This window comes from Sceloporus occidentalis, unplaced genomic scaffold (assembly GCF_023333645.1).
Source record: "Sceloporus occidentalis isolate IW3139 unplaced genomic scaffold, rSceOcc1.0.p SCAF_5, whole genome shotgun sequence".
Classification (NCBI taxonomy): Eukaryota; Metazoa; Chordata; class Lepidosauria; order Squamata; family Phrynosomatidae; genus Sceloporus; species Sceloporus occidentalis.
In genome coordinates, this window is record NW_028316985.1 from 101,169,953 (window position 1) to 101,185,085 (window position 15,133).

The 15,133-nt window shown below is 40.8% G+C and overlaps 1 protein-coding gene across 5 annotated transcripts; it reads right to left on the reverse strand.

Annotated features, from left to right (window-relative positions):
• Nucleotides 1–341: 341 nt before the first annotated feature.
• On the reverse strand, nucleotides 342–15,103 carry RIBC2 (RIB43A domain with coiled-coils 2). 5 transcript variants are annotated; one of them, XM_089524901.1, is made up of 7 exons: nucleotides 14,643–15,103; nucleotides 13,313–13,394; nucleotides 10,329–10,673; nucleotides 8,827–8,945; nucleotides 7,044–7,271; nucleotides 5,236–5,402; nucleotides 342–558 (listed from the first exon to the last, which is right to left on the reverse strand). In XM_089524901.1, the coding sequence occupies exons 1-7, from the start codon at nucleotides 14,760–14,762 to the stop codon at nucleotides 420–422; spliced, it is 1,200 nt and encodes a 399-aa protein (XP_089381027.1). In that variant the 5' UTR covers nucleotides 14,763–15,103; the 3' UTR covers nucleotides 342–419. The 5 variants fall into 5 exon arrangements, with proteins under 5 accessions (XP_089381027.1, XP_089381028.1, XP_089381029.1 ...); XM_089524902.1 differs by having other exon boundaries at nucleotides 342–562; nucleotides 14,643–15,101; XM_089524903.1 differs by lacking the exon at nucleotides 14,643–15,103 and adding an exon at nucleotides 11,580–11,720 and having other exon boundaries at nucleotides 13,313–13,375.
• Between the last annotated feature and the right edge of the window lie 30 nt (nucleotides 15,104–15,133).

Below are 15,133 nucleotides of genomic sequence, written 5' to 3' on the forward strand. Positions count from 1 at the left end.
CATAATATTATATACTATAGTGGATCACTCAACCTAGGAATGCTGTTTGCTGCAGCAACCCTATTTTCCCTGTAATATGTATTTCTGACAGTATTTTTATTGTAAAAAGCCTTTGAGTTATCAAGAAACATTCTGATATGGATGCAATGAACAATACCATTTAACTTACTAAAATCAGAGAACTTCAAAATGATAAAGCAAAGATTAACATTATGCAATAGGAACTATAAATAATACTTTATTGCCCAGTTTATTCCTTCTTTGTAAATTCAATTATACTTTGAATCTATAATTTCTACAGTTCCTCCTGATAATTACAGAAATAAAACTCTACAGCCTGGTTTTCATTACTTCTGTATGTCAAAAAGATCAGTATTTCTTTATTAGATATTTGAAGACATTAATAGAGGACAAACTTTCTAGATATATAGATACAGATATATATAGAGAGATATTTGAAAGTGAATATTTGCTCCAACATCACCGACTAGTGGTGTTAAACTGTGTGTAGTACTGGCCAGAAGGAAAATTTGTATATACTTCTTCATCAAGATATGTCTGCCTGAAAAGAAACATAGTAAATTATTAAGTGTTGTCTTTTTAAGAGGATAAGGTGGCACCATAAATGTGTACTAAATCTATGCTGTTTCTTTCTCATTAATTTTTAATTCCTGATAATTACAGAAACAAAAAGCACCAGGAATATCTTAGTACTCCTGGAGGATGCAGCTGAACTCATGTTGACAAGCCTCCAGTAATTAAATACTGCTAGTTCTGTTTCTAGAATAATACACAATTATGAAGTCTGCCATTTTAAAATATATTTCTTTTTAGTGTATATTGTTATAAACAGTAACTCTAGCTTACAGAAATTTTTCAGAAAAATGTCACTATATTGGCAGATTAACACAACCTGAGATACATTCCTGTCCCAATATTATGGGAGACAAATTTTAAAGAGCATAGCAAGGCATGGTAGGATGGCAGTAGTAGTGAAAGGGCATGATAAAAAGAGTCAGATGATCAGAGGACACTCAGTATCCACTAACCTCATAGGTCAGTGTCAGGTGATGTTCAAAACACAAGAATAAACAATAACACACTATTTAATGTTGCATTTTGAAAAACAGCATCTCACAATGGGAATATATTTGAGAATGTTTAATCTAGCAATAAGCTGCCCACACTGTTGCATGGCTGGTAAAGTTCTCCAGCTTCAGCAGAATGTAAATGTGCTGAATCTTCACTATTTGGGCAATCTCTATTTAGAGTCGAAACAGATGGCCCCAAAGGAGCAGCTTGCCACTGCCCATTTGATTGCTGGGTTGTGGCAATCACACGCCATGCAGAAAGCCGCTCCTTTTTGTGGCGGGAAAAAGGTGTTTTGCCGCAGTGGTGGTGGTTTTTCTGAGTTTTGGCGGAACGCAGTGTCTAAACACTGCGCCACCGAAATGCTGCTGCCGTGTGGTTGCTTGGGACAGCTGCACTACATGTTGCCAGCATCTTGGAAGCATGTGTTGTGCATACACTATGCCCCCAAACTGCCGGGAAGCTGGCTATTTTTGCCGGTCTGTACCGGCTCTAAGTTTAAGTAAAAATGCAAGGAAGGCAGGTTGCTATTTCTGTTCCTCTCTGTCATTTATTTGCTAAAGAACAAGTTTTTGTGCTCTGTGCGGACTGTCCATATTGATTAGAATCCTTAAAAAAACAGGATTCAAAATTGTGTGGAGAGCCTCCACAAATAGACTTTACTCCAGACTGTCCCTTTTCACATGAGGACAGAGGAGCGACCACATCCCACTTCTGCCACATGTTTGTTGTTAACTGCTGTCAAGTTAAAGCCGACTTATGGTAACTATATGAATAAGTGACTTCCAAGACACCCTATCATCAACAGCCCTGCTTGGATCTTGCAGACTCTGCACTGTAGCTTGAGTCTTTCCATCTGGAATGTGATCTTCCCCTTTTCCTGCTGCCTTCCACCTTGCCAAGCATTGTCTTTTCTAGTGAGTCCTGTCTTCCCATAATATGTCCAAAGTATGACGGTCTCAGTTTAGTCCATCCTGGATTCTAAAGTGTTCAGGTCTTATTTGCTCCAGGACCCATTTTTTTGTCTTTCTTTGTCTTTTTAGCAGTTTATGGTATCCATAGAACTCTTTTATGAGTTGACATAAGAGTTTTTCTTTCTACCAGTTTTCTTAACTGGCCTTGGAGGGAGAGAAGGCAGGCACATCTCCACTATGCCTAGCCCCAGATGAAAGGCCCTTCCTCCATTCTAACTGCCACTGCCCTGGCCTTGAAAGGACAGCAGAATTGGCAGCAACTGCTGGATTTGATCCCCTTCCCAGTGACATTCCCTTCTTTTTTATGTCATGTCTTTTTAGATTGTTAGCCTGAGGGCAGGGAACTGTCAAATTAGCAATCTGTGGCTGAAGAGCAGGGTATAAATACCCCTAGATAAATAAAATGCATAGAAATTGGAAATATAATGGCATGGACAATCCTAACCTTAGTATTTTATTATATATCTTGACCTATAAAACCCTTTACGATTTGGGTACAGGAATTCAGGATTTTGTCTAAATCCTTCATAGTTGCCCTTCCAAGCCTAGCCTTCAGGGTCTTGGCTGCAGTTTCCATTCTGATTAATGAATGACCCAAGATACAAAATATTGTGAGCTACTTCCACTGCTTAAAAGTTGTATAAATCATTTGTAATCATTAATTCCTGGTGCTCTCTTTCTTGGGGACTGGAATATACATTGAGCATTTCCAGTCTGTGGGCCACTGTTTTGTTTCTCCTATTTGTTGACAGATTTTAGTTAGAACTAGCATAGATTCTATCTCTGTAGACTGAAGCAGCTCTATCGGCATACCATCTGTTCTTAGAGACTTCATTGTCCCAAGTACCCTGAGTTCAGCTTCCACTTCACTCTCTAAAACTGCAAGTTTGCCATTGTATGGTTCTTCTGCAAATGAATTCGCCATGCACAGAACAAATCTTGAACTGCAAAATTCTCATCAGCCCAAGATTCTTTGACCATTTATGAATATTTTCAAATATTCTTTCCATCTCTAATCCTTATTTGTGCCTGCCCAAGGATTGTGGTCTCTTGGAGGGACTCTCTTCCTTGGTTCATCACTGGAGGCAACACATTGTGGGAAAGGGCCTTCTCTGCTATGTTGTTCCGGTTATGGAATATTCTTAGAGGTCTGAATGGCTTTTTAACTAAAGTTTTTGGGGCCTGGTTGCTTTCTGCTCAAATCTGCCTATGTGCATACTTTTAAATTTTCTAAACTGCTTTAACTGGCTTTAAATTATTTTACTGTAAATTGTCTTCTTCAGTATGCTTTTCATATGTTTAAATTATTTCTATTCTTTTACACTGTTTAAAATTGATTTTATTTTATATTACACTGAGATGCTTCAATATAGGGCAGATTATAAATACTGTATTTTCTGGCGTATTAAGACTACTTTTTAACCCAGGAAAATCTTCTCAAAAGTCGGGTGTCGTCTTATACACCGGGTGTCGTCTTATAGGGCAGGTGCTGAAACTTCTGAGGCAGACTGGAAAATCTGCGGTTGCCACGTATTGGGGGGGGGGGGGGAGCTCAAAAACGGCTGTGGCTGCATCCCCGTCGTATGTGGCAACCATATGAAAGCAGCAAGGGCAGTGCTGTACAAGTACAGTAGAAGAAAATCCACTCACCAAGATTCGTGGAGAGAAGTGACTTAACGTGGTCCCGATGACAAGGTGAGGGGGCGACTCACCAAGAAAGGTGTAAGTGAAGGGCAGAGCAAGTTGCAGGCGCCCGGGACGCCCGGGTTATGGAAAAAAGAACTCTGATAGTCTTGGAGACAGGGAGGGCTGGGCAGGCAGGGAGAGCTGACCAATCCAAGTAGGCTTTGTATACAAGTTTTCCTGCTAAGTACCTGCATGCCATAAGCATTTGAATTAAAATTACCATATTGAAATCAAATCTGATGGTTTTTTTTATTTTTATTTGGTGTGAGTTGGAAGGGGTAGTCTTATATGGTGAGTATATCCCAAACTCTTTATTTTAACGGGGAAAGTTGGGGGTCGTCTTATAGGCCCAGTTGTCTTATCCGCTGGAAAATATGGTATTTTTAAAAAGGCAAAAAGACTGATCTAAAACTGATTTAGCTTTCTGCCTTTTTGGCTGCATCCGCACTGCAGAAATAATCCACTTTAATTGCCATAGCCCAGTGCTATGGAATTCTGAGAATTGTAAGTTTATGAGATATTTAGTCTTCTCTGCCAGAGAGCTCTGGTGCCACAACAAACTACTGTCCCCAAAATTCCATAGCACTGACCATGGCAGTTAAAGCAATGTTAAACTGGATTATTTCTGCAGTACAGATGAAGCCTTTGTCACAGAATAATCAATTGCGGTTAAGTTAATTCCCTATGAGAATACATATATAACTGGATAAATCCAAACAAATTATTATTCAAATGATCTATTTCTAGATCCTTTATATATATGTATCTCAGAATATGTACAAGCCTCTACACATATTTGGAGAAGACAGATGTCAACATTTCAGATTAAAACAGAACATAAATATTTTCTGGCTCCTTGTTAGAGTTAGAAAAAACCATATCAGGTTTTTGATTTAGGGACAGGGGCTTAAGGTCAGGCCTACTGAGATCAGTGATTTAATATGGAGAGACTGGAGTCTGAAGCCTAAACAACAGCAAATAAAAGCAAAAGAACAGACTCCAAATTTTTGTAATAAGGCTAATCTATTTATTTATTTATTTATTTATCCTGCTACACCATTTTTTTAAAAATCCCACAAGTAACCTCAAGAAAGCTAATAAACATTATAAAAAAAAACAAGCTCAAAACAAATTGCACAACAAAACCATTAAAATTATATTTGCTTGTCATCTGTAGGTGATGATGTGGCAAACCCGCTTCCTTTGGAGTTTGAAGAACAGTTTGAGCAGACACACTATATGAGATAACACTGGGCCCAAACAGGCCAAAATAAAGCTGCTTCAGGTCACTTTGGAAGTATGCTGTTTAAATGATGCATGCGTCCTAAGAGGCCAGAAGTCACACCAAAGCCACACTCCAGTCCTTTAGCGCAGCTTCTGGACTCTTAAGATCCGTGTATCATTTAAACAGCATACCTCCAAAGTGACCCGAAGTAGCTTTATTTTGGCCTGTCTGTTTGGGCCTAGAGTTCCTGACACACCTTACCTTGCTTTCTGCTCCTGGGAAAGCTGTGCATTAGCATTATCTAATTCCCTTCGAAGAGCTCGATTCTGACGCTGCTGCTGACGTTCACAAAGTATTTCTGCCCTAGCTGTCTGAATACGCTTTCTGTCCCATTCTGCATTTCTCTGACGTTCCTCTTCGTCCATCCTCTGTGTTAAAGAGAAAATATGTCTTATTTCTCAGTGGCTAGCAACTAAATACAATCTTGGTTGAAAGTGAAAACATGTGACCTAATAACTATAAATGTATTTACAGAACAAGCCAGGGCATTTCTCAGGCATCTGTAGAACCAGAGTGGTATGAGTGGGAACTAAAATCAAAAACATACTGCAGAAACAATCACGTTTGAGACCACTTTAACTGCCCAGGCTCAATGCCAGAGAATTCTGGGAACTGTAGTTTTGTGAGACATTTAGCCTTTTCTCTCAGAGAGCTCCGGTGCCACAATAAGCTACAATTCCCAGGATTCCCTAGCATTGAGCAGTTAAAGCTGTCTCAAACTGGATTATTTCTGTAGTGCGTTTTGGATCTAATAATAATAATAATAATAATAAATTTTATTTTTATCCCGCCTTTCCATAGTTATGATCAAGGCGGCTTACAAAATTTAAAACATTACAATACAAGATAAAAATTCAATATAAAAGTTAAAAGCATTACTACAAGGAACAGGAACAGGAAATCAATAAAATACATATGTGAAGGGCAAAGAGAGAGATTAATTTACAATGGTCCGGGGTCAAAAGGGGAAAAAAAAAAAATAAGGGGCAGGAAAATAAACAATTTAACTAAGGTGGGAAGGCCAACCGAAATAGATACGTTTTCAGATTTTTCTTGAAAATATCTAGTGAGGCAGCGGAGCGAAGCTCTACGGGGAGCTTGTTCCAAAGTGAAGGGGCAGCGATGGCAAAAGCCCTCTGTGAGGTCCGTGCAAAGTTTGACCTAGGGACCTCCAACAAATTTGTCCCGGATGTTCTGAGTGTGCGGGGCGGATTATATGGGGAGAGACAGTCCTCCAAGTACCCTGGGCCCAAGCCATTTAGGGCTTTATAGGTCAAAACCAACACCTTGTATTGAGCTCGGAAGCGAATAGGCAGCCAGTGAAGGTCTTTTAAAATAGGTGTTATATGGTCCGACCTGGAACTGCCAGCGACCAGTCTAGCTGCCATATTCTACACCATTTGCAGCTTCCGGGTTTGGTACAAGGGTTGCCCCATGTAGAGCACATTGCAGAAATCTAATTGAGAGGTTACCAAAGCATGTACAACAGATTCAAGGTCCTTACGATCCAGGTAAGGACGCAACTGTCGTATCAGCCAAAGCTGATAACAAGCAGTCCTGACCGTCGCATCCACCTGAGAAGTCAGCTGGAGTGACGAATCAAGGAGCACTCCCAAGCTGCGCACCGAGTCCTTCAAGGGGAGCGTGACCCCATTCAGGACCGGATGACAGATCTCTCCACCCGAAACCGGGGAACCTATCACCAGTACTTCCGTTTTCCCTGGATTCACACTGAGTTTGTCCTCACTCATCCAGCCCATTACCGATGCCAAGCAGGCATCTAGAGGAGAGATGCCATCCTTAGTTACTGCATCAGTCGGAGACATAGAGAAGACTATCTTGGTTGAAAGTGAAAACATGTGACCTAATAACTATAAATGTATTTACAGAACAAGCCAAGAAGACCTGGAAAAGGAGGGATCTGGAACAAATTTAAGCAATTCAATCTTTTTTCAATGCCACTGGAAAACAAAAGACTTTGCTGTTTCTCAGTGAAAGTAAATGAATACCAGTTTCTCCAGAACTTGTTGCATCTGAATATCATGTATTTCTTTCAGTTGATCTTGATTCATCCCCTTCCATCGGTCAGGAATCACTCGATGTGGGCCAAAAGAGCTGACAGCTTGCTGTGGGTTTTCAGACAACAGGTCCCCTTTAAGCAGGCTTGATATCTCAGCTACATTATCTTCCTTTTCATGCTGTTTCTCCAGAAGTCTTTTTTCTTTAGATTCAGCAGCCTTAAAAATGATGACAGAGATGAAAGCAAAATGAAGAGAAACAGCAGGCCATCATTAGCTATTCCAAAACAAGATTTATCTTATTTTCCTAAGTCATGCCCTTCACCAGCCTAGGAATTTGAGGAGAATGTTCAGAAACAAATGTCTCCTTGTTTTAATTCAATACAAAATGAAAGGGTCAAATCTGTAAAAACCTCTCAGATTTTGACTCTGACATACTGCTAGAATAACAAGATTTCCCAGAGGACCTGAGTGTGCAGGGTGGATTGTATGGAAGGAGGCGTTCCTGCAAGTAGCTTACAGTTTGTAATCTACTTAGACACTGTTAGTTCAGTATGAAACAGTATATAAATGAAGCTATATGTTTTTTGTTTTGTTTGTTCCTGCAAGTAAACTGGACCCAAGCCATGAAGGGCTTTAAAGGTTGTTAGCAGCACCTTCTACTGTGCCCGGAAGTACAAATTGTTATTACCTTTAAAGCCCTATGTACACTCGGCCCTCCTTATCCACAGATTTTTTTATCCATGGTTTCAAGCATCCATGGTTTGAAAATATTCCAAAAAGTATAAATTCTAAATAGCAAACCTTGATTTTCCATTTTATATAAGGGACACCATTTTACTATGCCATTGTATTTAATGGGACCTGAGCATCCACGGATTTTGTTATCCACGGGGGGTCTGACATGTTAGCACATGTTCATCAGAGGAGGGTGAACAAGATGGTAAAAGGTCCAGAAACCAAACCCCACAAGGAAAAGCTTAAGGAGCTAGGTATGTTTAGCCTGAAGAAGAGAAGAGAGGTGACATAATACTCATTTTTAAGTACTGAAGGGATCTCATGCAGAAGATATAAGCTTGTTTTCTAATGTTTCAGAAATGATAACACGAACCACTGAATTCAAATTACAACAGAAGAGATTCAGCCTTAACATAAGGAAGAGCTTCCTGCCAGTAAGAAGTGTTTGACACTGGTATGGACTACCTCAAAAAGTGGTGGATTCTCCTTTAAACCTCTCTCAGGACTGCTTTAGCTATACATTACTCCATGGCATTGGACTAGTTAGCTCTTGGGATCCCTTCCAACTATAAGATTCTATGAATACAAGACAAACACTGTTCATAATCATATGGCCAATTAATAAGATTGTTATACCTTGAAAAGTCATATAAGCAAGCTAATATGTTATATCTCTGAAAACTTCTTATACTAAATATGCATTACAAACTAAAAAAAATATTTGCTGAGTATTACTAAAATCTCAAAAAGGTTAGAAATTTAATAGAGTGCATACACATGGCTCATCAAAGTGCTAGAGGTAACTACTACATTAAGTACCGATACATGTATATACAAGGGAATATAATAAGAGGCTAGAGTATAAAAATATCAACAAAGCGGTGATACACAAATAAAATTCTTAAGATAATGGAATTCACAGCAAATACACTATTATTATAGTTTCTTTCAGTGTACTCTAGACTGTTCTCTAGTATGCTTGGACAATTATAATTCATAGTATTTTTGTTTCCCTCAATAACTAGCATTAATTTACCAGAGCTTTGTTGAATTCATTTGTAGCAACACAAATGGCTCGTCTTGTTTCTTCTTCGATTCTTTGGAGGTTCATAACTTTTTGATCAAGTTCAATTCTGTGTTTGTCATCGAGATCATCTAAACAGTGAAACAGAATTGCATATATATACAGTTATTGCACTGTCAGTCAGGGCTGGAGAAACTGCAACACTTACCTAATTTTTGCAGCCCTAAGCCACAGAGACATAAGATAGTAATAAACTGTAGTACAGGTTGAGTCCAAAATGCTTGGTACCAGAGGCGTTTTGGATTTTTCCAAATTTTAGAATATCTGCATACACATAATTTATTTTTATTTATTAAATTTATATCACATCTTTCTTCCAAATGGGATTCAAGGGAGCTTACCACAATTTAAAAAGCTACAACTAAAACGCTAATGTACAAAAGTGAAAAAGGAATTAAATATTACTATTATTCAAAATATTTTAAAAAACAGTTAAAAGACAAACATGTTTAAGATGTGGTTTTAATAAAAATGAAATAAAATAAAAAGCTTAGAAAACAGCACACTAAAGTTCTATAAAATTCACAATTCAAAAGCCTGCCTAAATAAAAATGTTTTTACCTGCTGACGGACAAAGACCAGGGAGGGAACCAACTGAATCTTCTATGGAAGGAAGTTCCACGGTCTGGGAGCAACCTAGAGCCATGGCCGTGAAGGTGGTGAAACTGGGACAATGTTCTCTGCAGATCTTAAAGCTCATGCTAATTTATACAAGGAGATACAGCCTTTCAGATATCCTGGACCCAAGCTACTTAGGGCTTTAAAGGACAAAACCAGCACTTTGAACAGACTCGTAGACAGTGCAGCTGTTTTAATGGGAGTTACGTGATCCCCGCAGCCAGCCCCAGTCAATAGCTTGGCTGCAGCATTTTGGACCTGCTGAAGTTTCCAAGGCAGCTCCACGTAGAGCTTGTTATAGTAATCCAAACAGGATGTAATCAAGGCATGTGCTACCCTATCCAGATATAGCTTCTCAAGGAACAGGTACAACTGGTGCAATAGCTTTAGCTGTGCAAATGTACTCCTGGCCAGTACTGAAACCTGGGCATCCAGACTCAGAGCTGAGTCCAGGAGAATGGCCAAGCAACATGCCTGAGATTTCAAGGGGAGGGTAAACCCATCCAGCACACGTTAGATGTTACTTCCCTGATCCACCTTCCAACTGCAACTTTGTCTTGCCTGAATTAAGTTTCAATTTGTTCAACCTCATCCAGTCCAATTACTAACAATACACACTGGTTTGGGAAAGAAACAGCCTCCTTGTAATTAGATGGAAAGGAGAAATAAGAATTAAACTCCAAAACTCCAGATAACCTTTCCCAGCAGAAGGGTTCTGATTTTGTATGTTTATGTCTGTCATCATCTGGAAAGACACTTAATATCAGATAAATGTTTGGCCAGCTACTAAATACACAATTTTTAGACAAATGCTTAATTCCAGGTTCATTTCTTACCAGCATGTTTTTTATCTGCTAGTGCATTTTGCCAGTCTTTGTGCTGTTCCAAAAGCCATTCTCTTGTTTGTTCTTTCTGAAATTTCCACCTATTCTCACTATTTAAGTCTTCTCCCATAAACTTCTGCAAGCCAGATATGGTACATCGAGGGTCACTGTCAGCAAGACGAGCAGGAGTATCTTTCTTTAAGCCTTGTGGGTCAGACAAGTCAAATTCACGCCGTGTTTCTTGACGCTGATAATTTTGGCGAAATTCATTAAGAGCTTTGTTTAGGATTTGAATGTCTTTTTTCTGTCGTCTATCTAGCATGCAGAGGATCTTGTCATTCTGTTTCATTTCTGAAGCTAGATTTTTTTTAAAAAATGTATGAGTAATTCAACTTCCACAACGAAATAATTTCAAAAAATTTAAATTGACTTACCAATAAAAGTTACAGACTTAAGAGTGCATACAAAGGAAACTTGTACTACCTTTCAGACTGAAAGAAAGAAACAAATTGGCAGTATAAGCTTTTGTAAACTTAGGTTTATTGCATCTGGGGAAGCAGACTTAAGGACTTGTTCACACAAGGTGAAAGAAACAGCCCATCCTGTTTTGGAACTCACCTGTGCAGATGATGCACGTGGCTGAAACAGAATGGAATTGGTTCCAAGCTATGCTCCAGGACTTAACACAAGAGCAAAATAAATCCTAGATTGCTTTGGTTCAAGCCAGAAAGAGCTAACTAAGCATGCAGCATGCAGACTGTGTGGAGATGGGGGAAGAGGTCCCACTAGCACCATTGATGGCCATAATTTTTTTGTTGCCTGCCTATGTTGCGCATGAGTGGTCAGCTGCACCACTGACCCATTGCACACCTCATGAGACAAAATGAAGATAATCACATCATACTGCCAACAATAAAATAGAATAAAAACATTAACAGACTGGCTGGTCTAATAGGGGGGCCTTGGGGGATATTTTTTTTTATTTATGGTATTTATAGATAGAGGGAGAAAGGTGGGTATGTACAGAGGGGGGAAGTTATGGTTGGAGATGCGCATGCTGTGCCAGTGTATCACTGAGAGCACTGATATGCCATGTGGGCAGTTGATGGATCATGTGGTTGAGCAGACCATTGTACAGGCTATCCAATGGGCTGCCAGCTGTGTAGGGCGAGGTGACTGACTGCTGCTAGCAGAGCATCCATACATTTATGTGCATGCATTTGCAGAAGAAGAGGGGGGAAATAATGGTGTGTTGTGGCTTACTGCAGATCCCTCCACACAGATGGAGGGGGGCAATGTGGATTGTGCATCAATTCTCAGTCCATTGTGGAAGAGCCTCAGAAACTGTAGTGAGTGAGCAGAACGTTCTTTATGGTTGTCTGAATGGCTGTTTACTTCTTAAAACTTAAACAGAGGAAAAACAGTTACCTTTTAACTGAAACAGCTTCTATTGTTGTATTGCCACTAAGGTGTTAACATCTAGAAGCTTGCATAGGTACCACAGTGCTCAGCAGTGCTACAAATCTGTAGCACATTTGTGCCATTTCCATTTTTATAATTACTGTACTTCCCAAGTAACTTTAGAAACCATTTTGTAGGGGCTGCTAAAATTTTCCAATTAGATATTACAGAGATATAGTTCCCACAATTATCAATTAAAAGATAATGAAATATAGTCTTTTAATTCCTTAGGGAGAAGAAATCACAATTAAACCAATTTAGGTTGGTTATGTAAACATGCATTTAGTTCTATTGTGAGTCCAACTAGCTGAAAACTATTTGTCCGGATATGAACTGGATTATTTCTGTCTTATTTTATGTATTTATTTTAAAATGTATGTATCCCAGTGAGGGTTCCCTTCTCCTGCCTGAACTGGATGGGAACCCTTGGGACCACCTTTTATCTAAAGAACTTGCTGCCACCATCTAATTACTGACTTCTCCCACATTAGCATCGCATCGGGACGTTGCTGTTGGACTCCACTAGCATTTCCTTTGCCAACCACAGGGAAGAACTGGGCTAAGCTAAGGGCCTGAACAGACAGGCCAAAATAAAGCTGCTTCAGGTCACTTTGAAGGTATGTTATTTAAATGATCATGCGTCCTAAGAGGCCAGAATGTAAACCATAGCCATGCTCCAGTCCTAAGGACTGGAGCATAGCTTTGGCGCAGCTTCTGGCCTCTTAAGATGCATGTATCATTTAAACAGCATACCTCCAAAGTGACTTGAAGAAGCTTTATTTTGGCCTGTCTGTTCGGGCCCTAAGACATGTGAAAAGAAGTGCAAGAGAGGCAGAGTACTTTGTAAAAGAAAAAGGCTTTATTCTAAGTACGGAAATCCTAAAGCAAAAGGATATCTCTCTACATGAAAAATCTTGTTCTTCAGGCACAGATAGAAGTTGCAAGTTACAGAATCAATCAATTCAGCTAGACCAAGAAAGGAACCAAAATATCCTAACACCACTGACTGGTACATTCTCCTAATCTTACTCACAGATCAGATAGGATTTGCAGTCCTTGATGCTTCCAGATAGCTGGGAGCCTGGACTCCATTTTCCAGCTCCCCCCAGCCTTCCCAATCCAGAGATCTTGGTCAGAAGCTCCTCATGGTCTGGTTAGAGACAGCCAGAGACAAAGGTGGACTTTCCCAGTCCCAGAGGTTTTTAAAAGCCTTAAAGCCCATTCTTAAAATATACGTTTTAATAATGGGCTTTAAGGCTTTTAAAAACCTCTGCTCAGAACCATCTTGAAGGTTTGTTTCTGCCTAACTGGACAGCTGCTGTGCCATCACCTGTAATGCCAAACCCCATGAATATGTAGCTGCGTCACTTCCCACATTTAACTCTTTATTATCGGGGCAGGAGGTTCTGGTAAATGAAGACACTCTCATTTACCACAATGTCATCTCCACAGAAGCAAACCCCTAAACAAATGGTGACAAAGTCAAAAGGTATCAATAGTTTCCAGGCAAATATTAAATATACTTCCTCATATACCAATCGCTTCGTCGCGGGCCCTCTGAGTTGCTTCTTGGATCTTTCTGTCTTTGATTTGGGTGTCCAAAGCTTCCTTGTCAATCTGCAACAAACAGAAACAAAACCAAGTCATGAATCAGATGTTCCAAGACTAATTTTTAAAAGCAATTACTGAAACCACAGAGGGTTAAATGTACTTTAAGTTCTCTTTGTGACAAAGCTGTGATTCAGATGTGCGTCTATGTGCTTTCAAGTTGTCTGTCAATTTACCATAGAATCATAGAATCGTAGAGCTGGAAGAGACCACAAGGGCCATCCAGTCCAACCCCATTTTGCCATGCAGGAAATCCAAATCAAAGCATCCCCGACAGATGGCCATCCAGCTTCCGTTTGAAGACCTCCAAGGAGGGAGACTCCACTATACTCCGAGGGAGTTTGTTCCACTGTCGAACAGCCCTTACTGTCAGGAAGTTCCTCCTAATGTTGAGGTGGAATCTCTTTTCCTGTAGCTTGCATCCATTGTTCCGGGTCCTGTTCTCTGGAGCAGCAGAAAACAAGCTTGCTCCCTCCTCAATATGACATCCCTTCAAATATTTAAAGAGGGCTGTCATATCACCTCTTAACCTTCTTTTCTCCGGGCTAAACATCCCCAGCTCCCTAAGCTGTTCCTCATAGGGCATGGTTTCCAGACCTTTCACTATTTTAGTCGCCCTCCTTTGGACACATGGCTCCAGTTTCTCAATGTCTTTTTTGAATTGTGGCGCCCAGAACTGGACACAATATTCCAGGTGGGGCCTGACCAGAGCAGAATAGAGTGGCACTGCTACTTCCCTTGATCTAGACACTATACTTTTATTGATGCAGCCTAAAATCGCATTGGCCTTGTTAGCTGCCACATTGCACTGTTGACTCATGTTCAACTTGTGGTCTACTTGGACTCCCAGATCCAGCCCCATTAATTTCACAGGGTTTTCTCAGACAAGGAATACTCAGAGGTGGTCTTATCTCTTATCTATATCTCATGCAGAGAACACACATTTGGAAGACATCTGCCCTTAAAGACGGCTGCAGAGCAAGTTTAAACCAAAGGAATTAATGCTTAAAGGCACTCTCTCTCGACGCTGGGATTTGTTTCTTCCTCCGCATCACCCTCACTCCTCTCTCCCACAGTGTGCATCTACGCTGCAGGAATAACGCTTTCATTGTAATAATGCAGCTATAACTGCTGTGGCCCAGTGCTATGGAATCCTGGGAAATGTAGTTTTGTGAGAGATGTTTAGCCTTCTCTGTCAGAGAGAGAGAGAGAGAGCGAGCTCTGGGGCCTCGGAGGGCAGAGCGGTGCCTTCCTTACTCCGATGGTGCGGGCCCTGGCGTCGAAGACCCGGCTTTGCCTCTGCAGCTCCTCATGGCGCCTCCGCTGGAGCCGGTTCGCTTCCGCCAGGTCTTGGCGGTTATAGTCCAGCTTATACATGGCCAAGGCCTGCCTGCGAGAAAGGGGCGGCCGCCCTTCGATAGCACAGGCTCCAAATGGCTCCGCCGCCACGGACACAACAATACTGGGTTGCTAAGACACGCTAGCCACGCCCCTTCCGACGAACTGCCCCGCCCACGTTCCAAAACTCTCGCAGACTCTCGCGAGGCTTCAACTCGGTCTGGCTCAAGTGCGATGGAATTGTGGGAGTTGGAGTTTTTCCGCTCTGGGCCCACAACTAATCCCACAGCACTCAGCCACGACACTGAAACCGGTGTCAAAACGGTTTATTTCTGCAGCGTGGCTACACTTCCAGGCTGGCTCTTTCACACTACAGCCACCAAAAGGAGCCCCACTTTCAAAATGGCCGC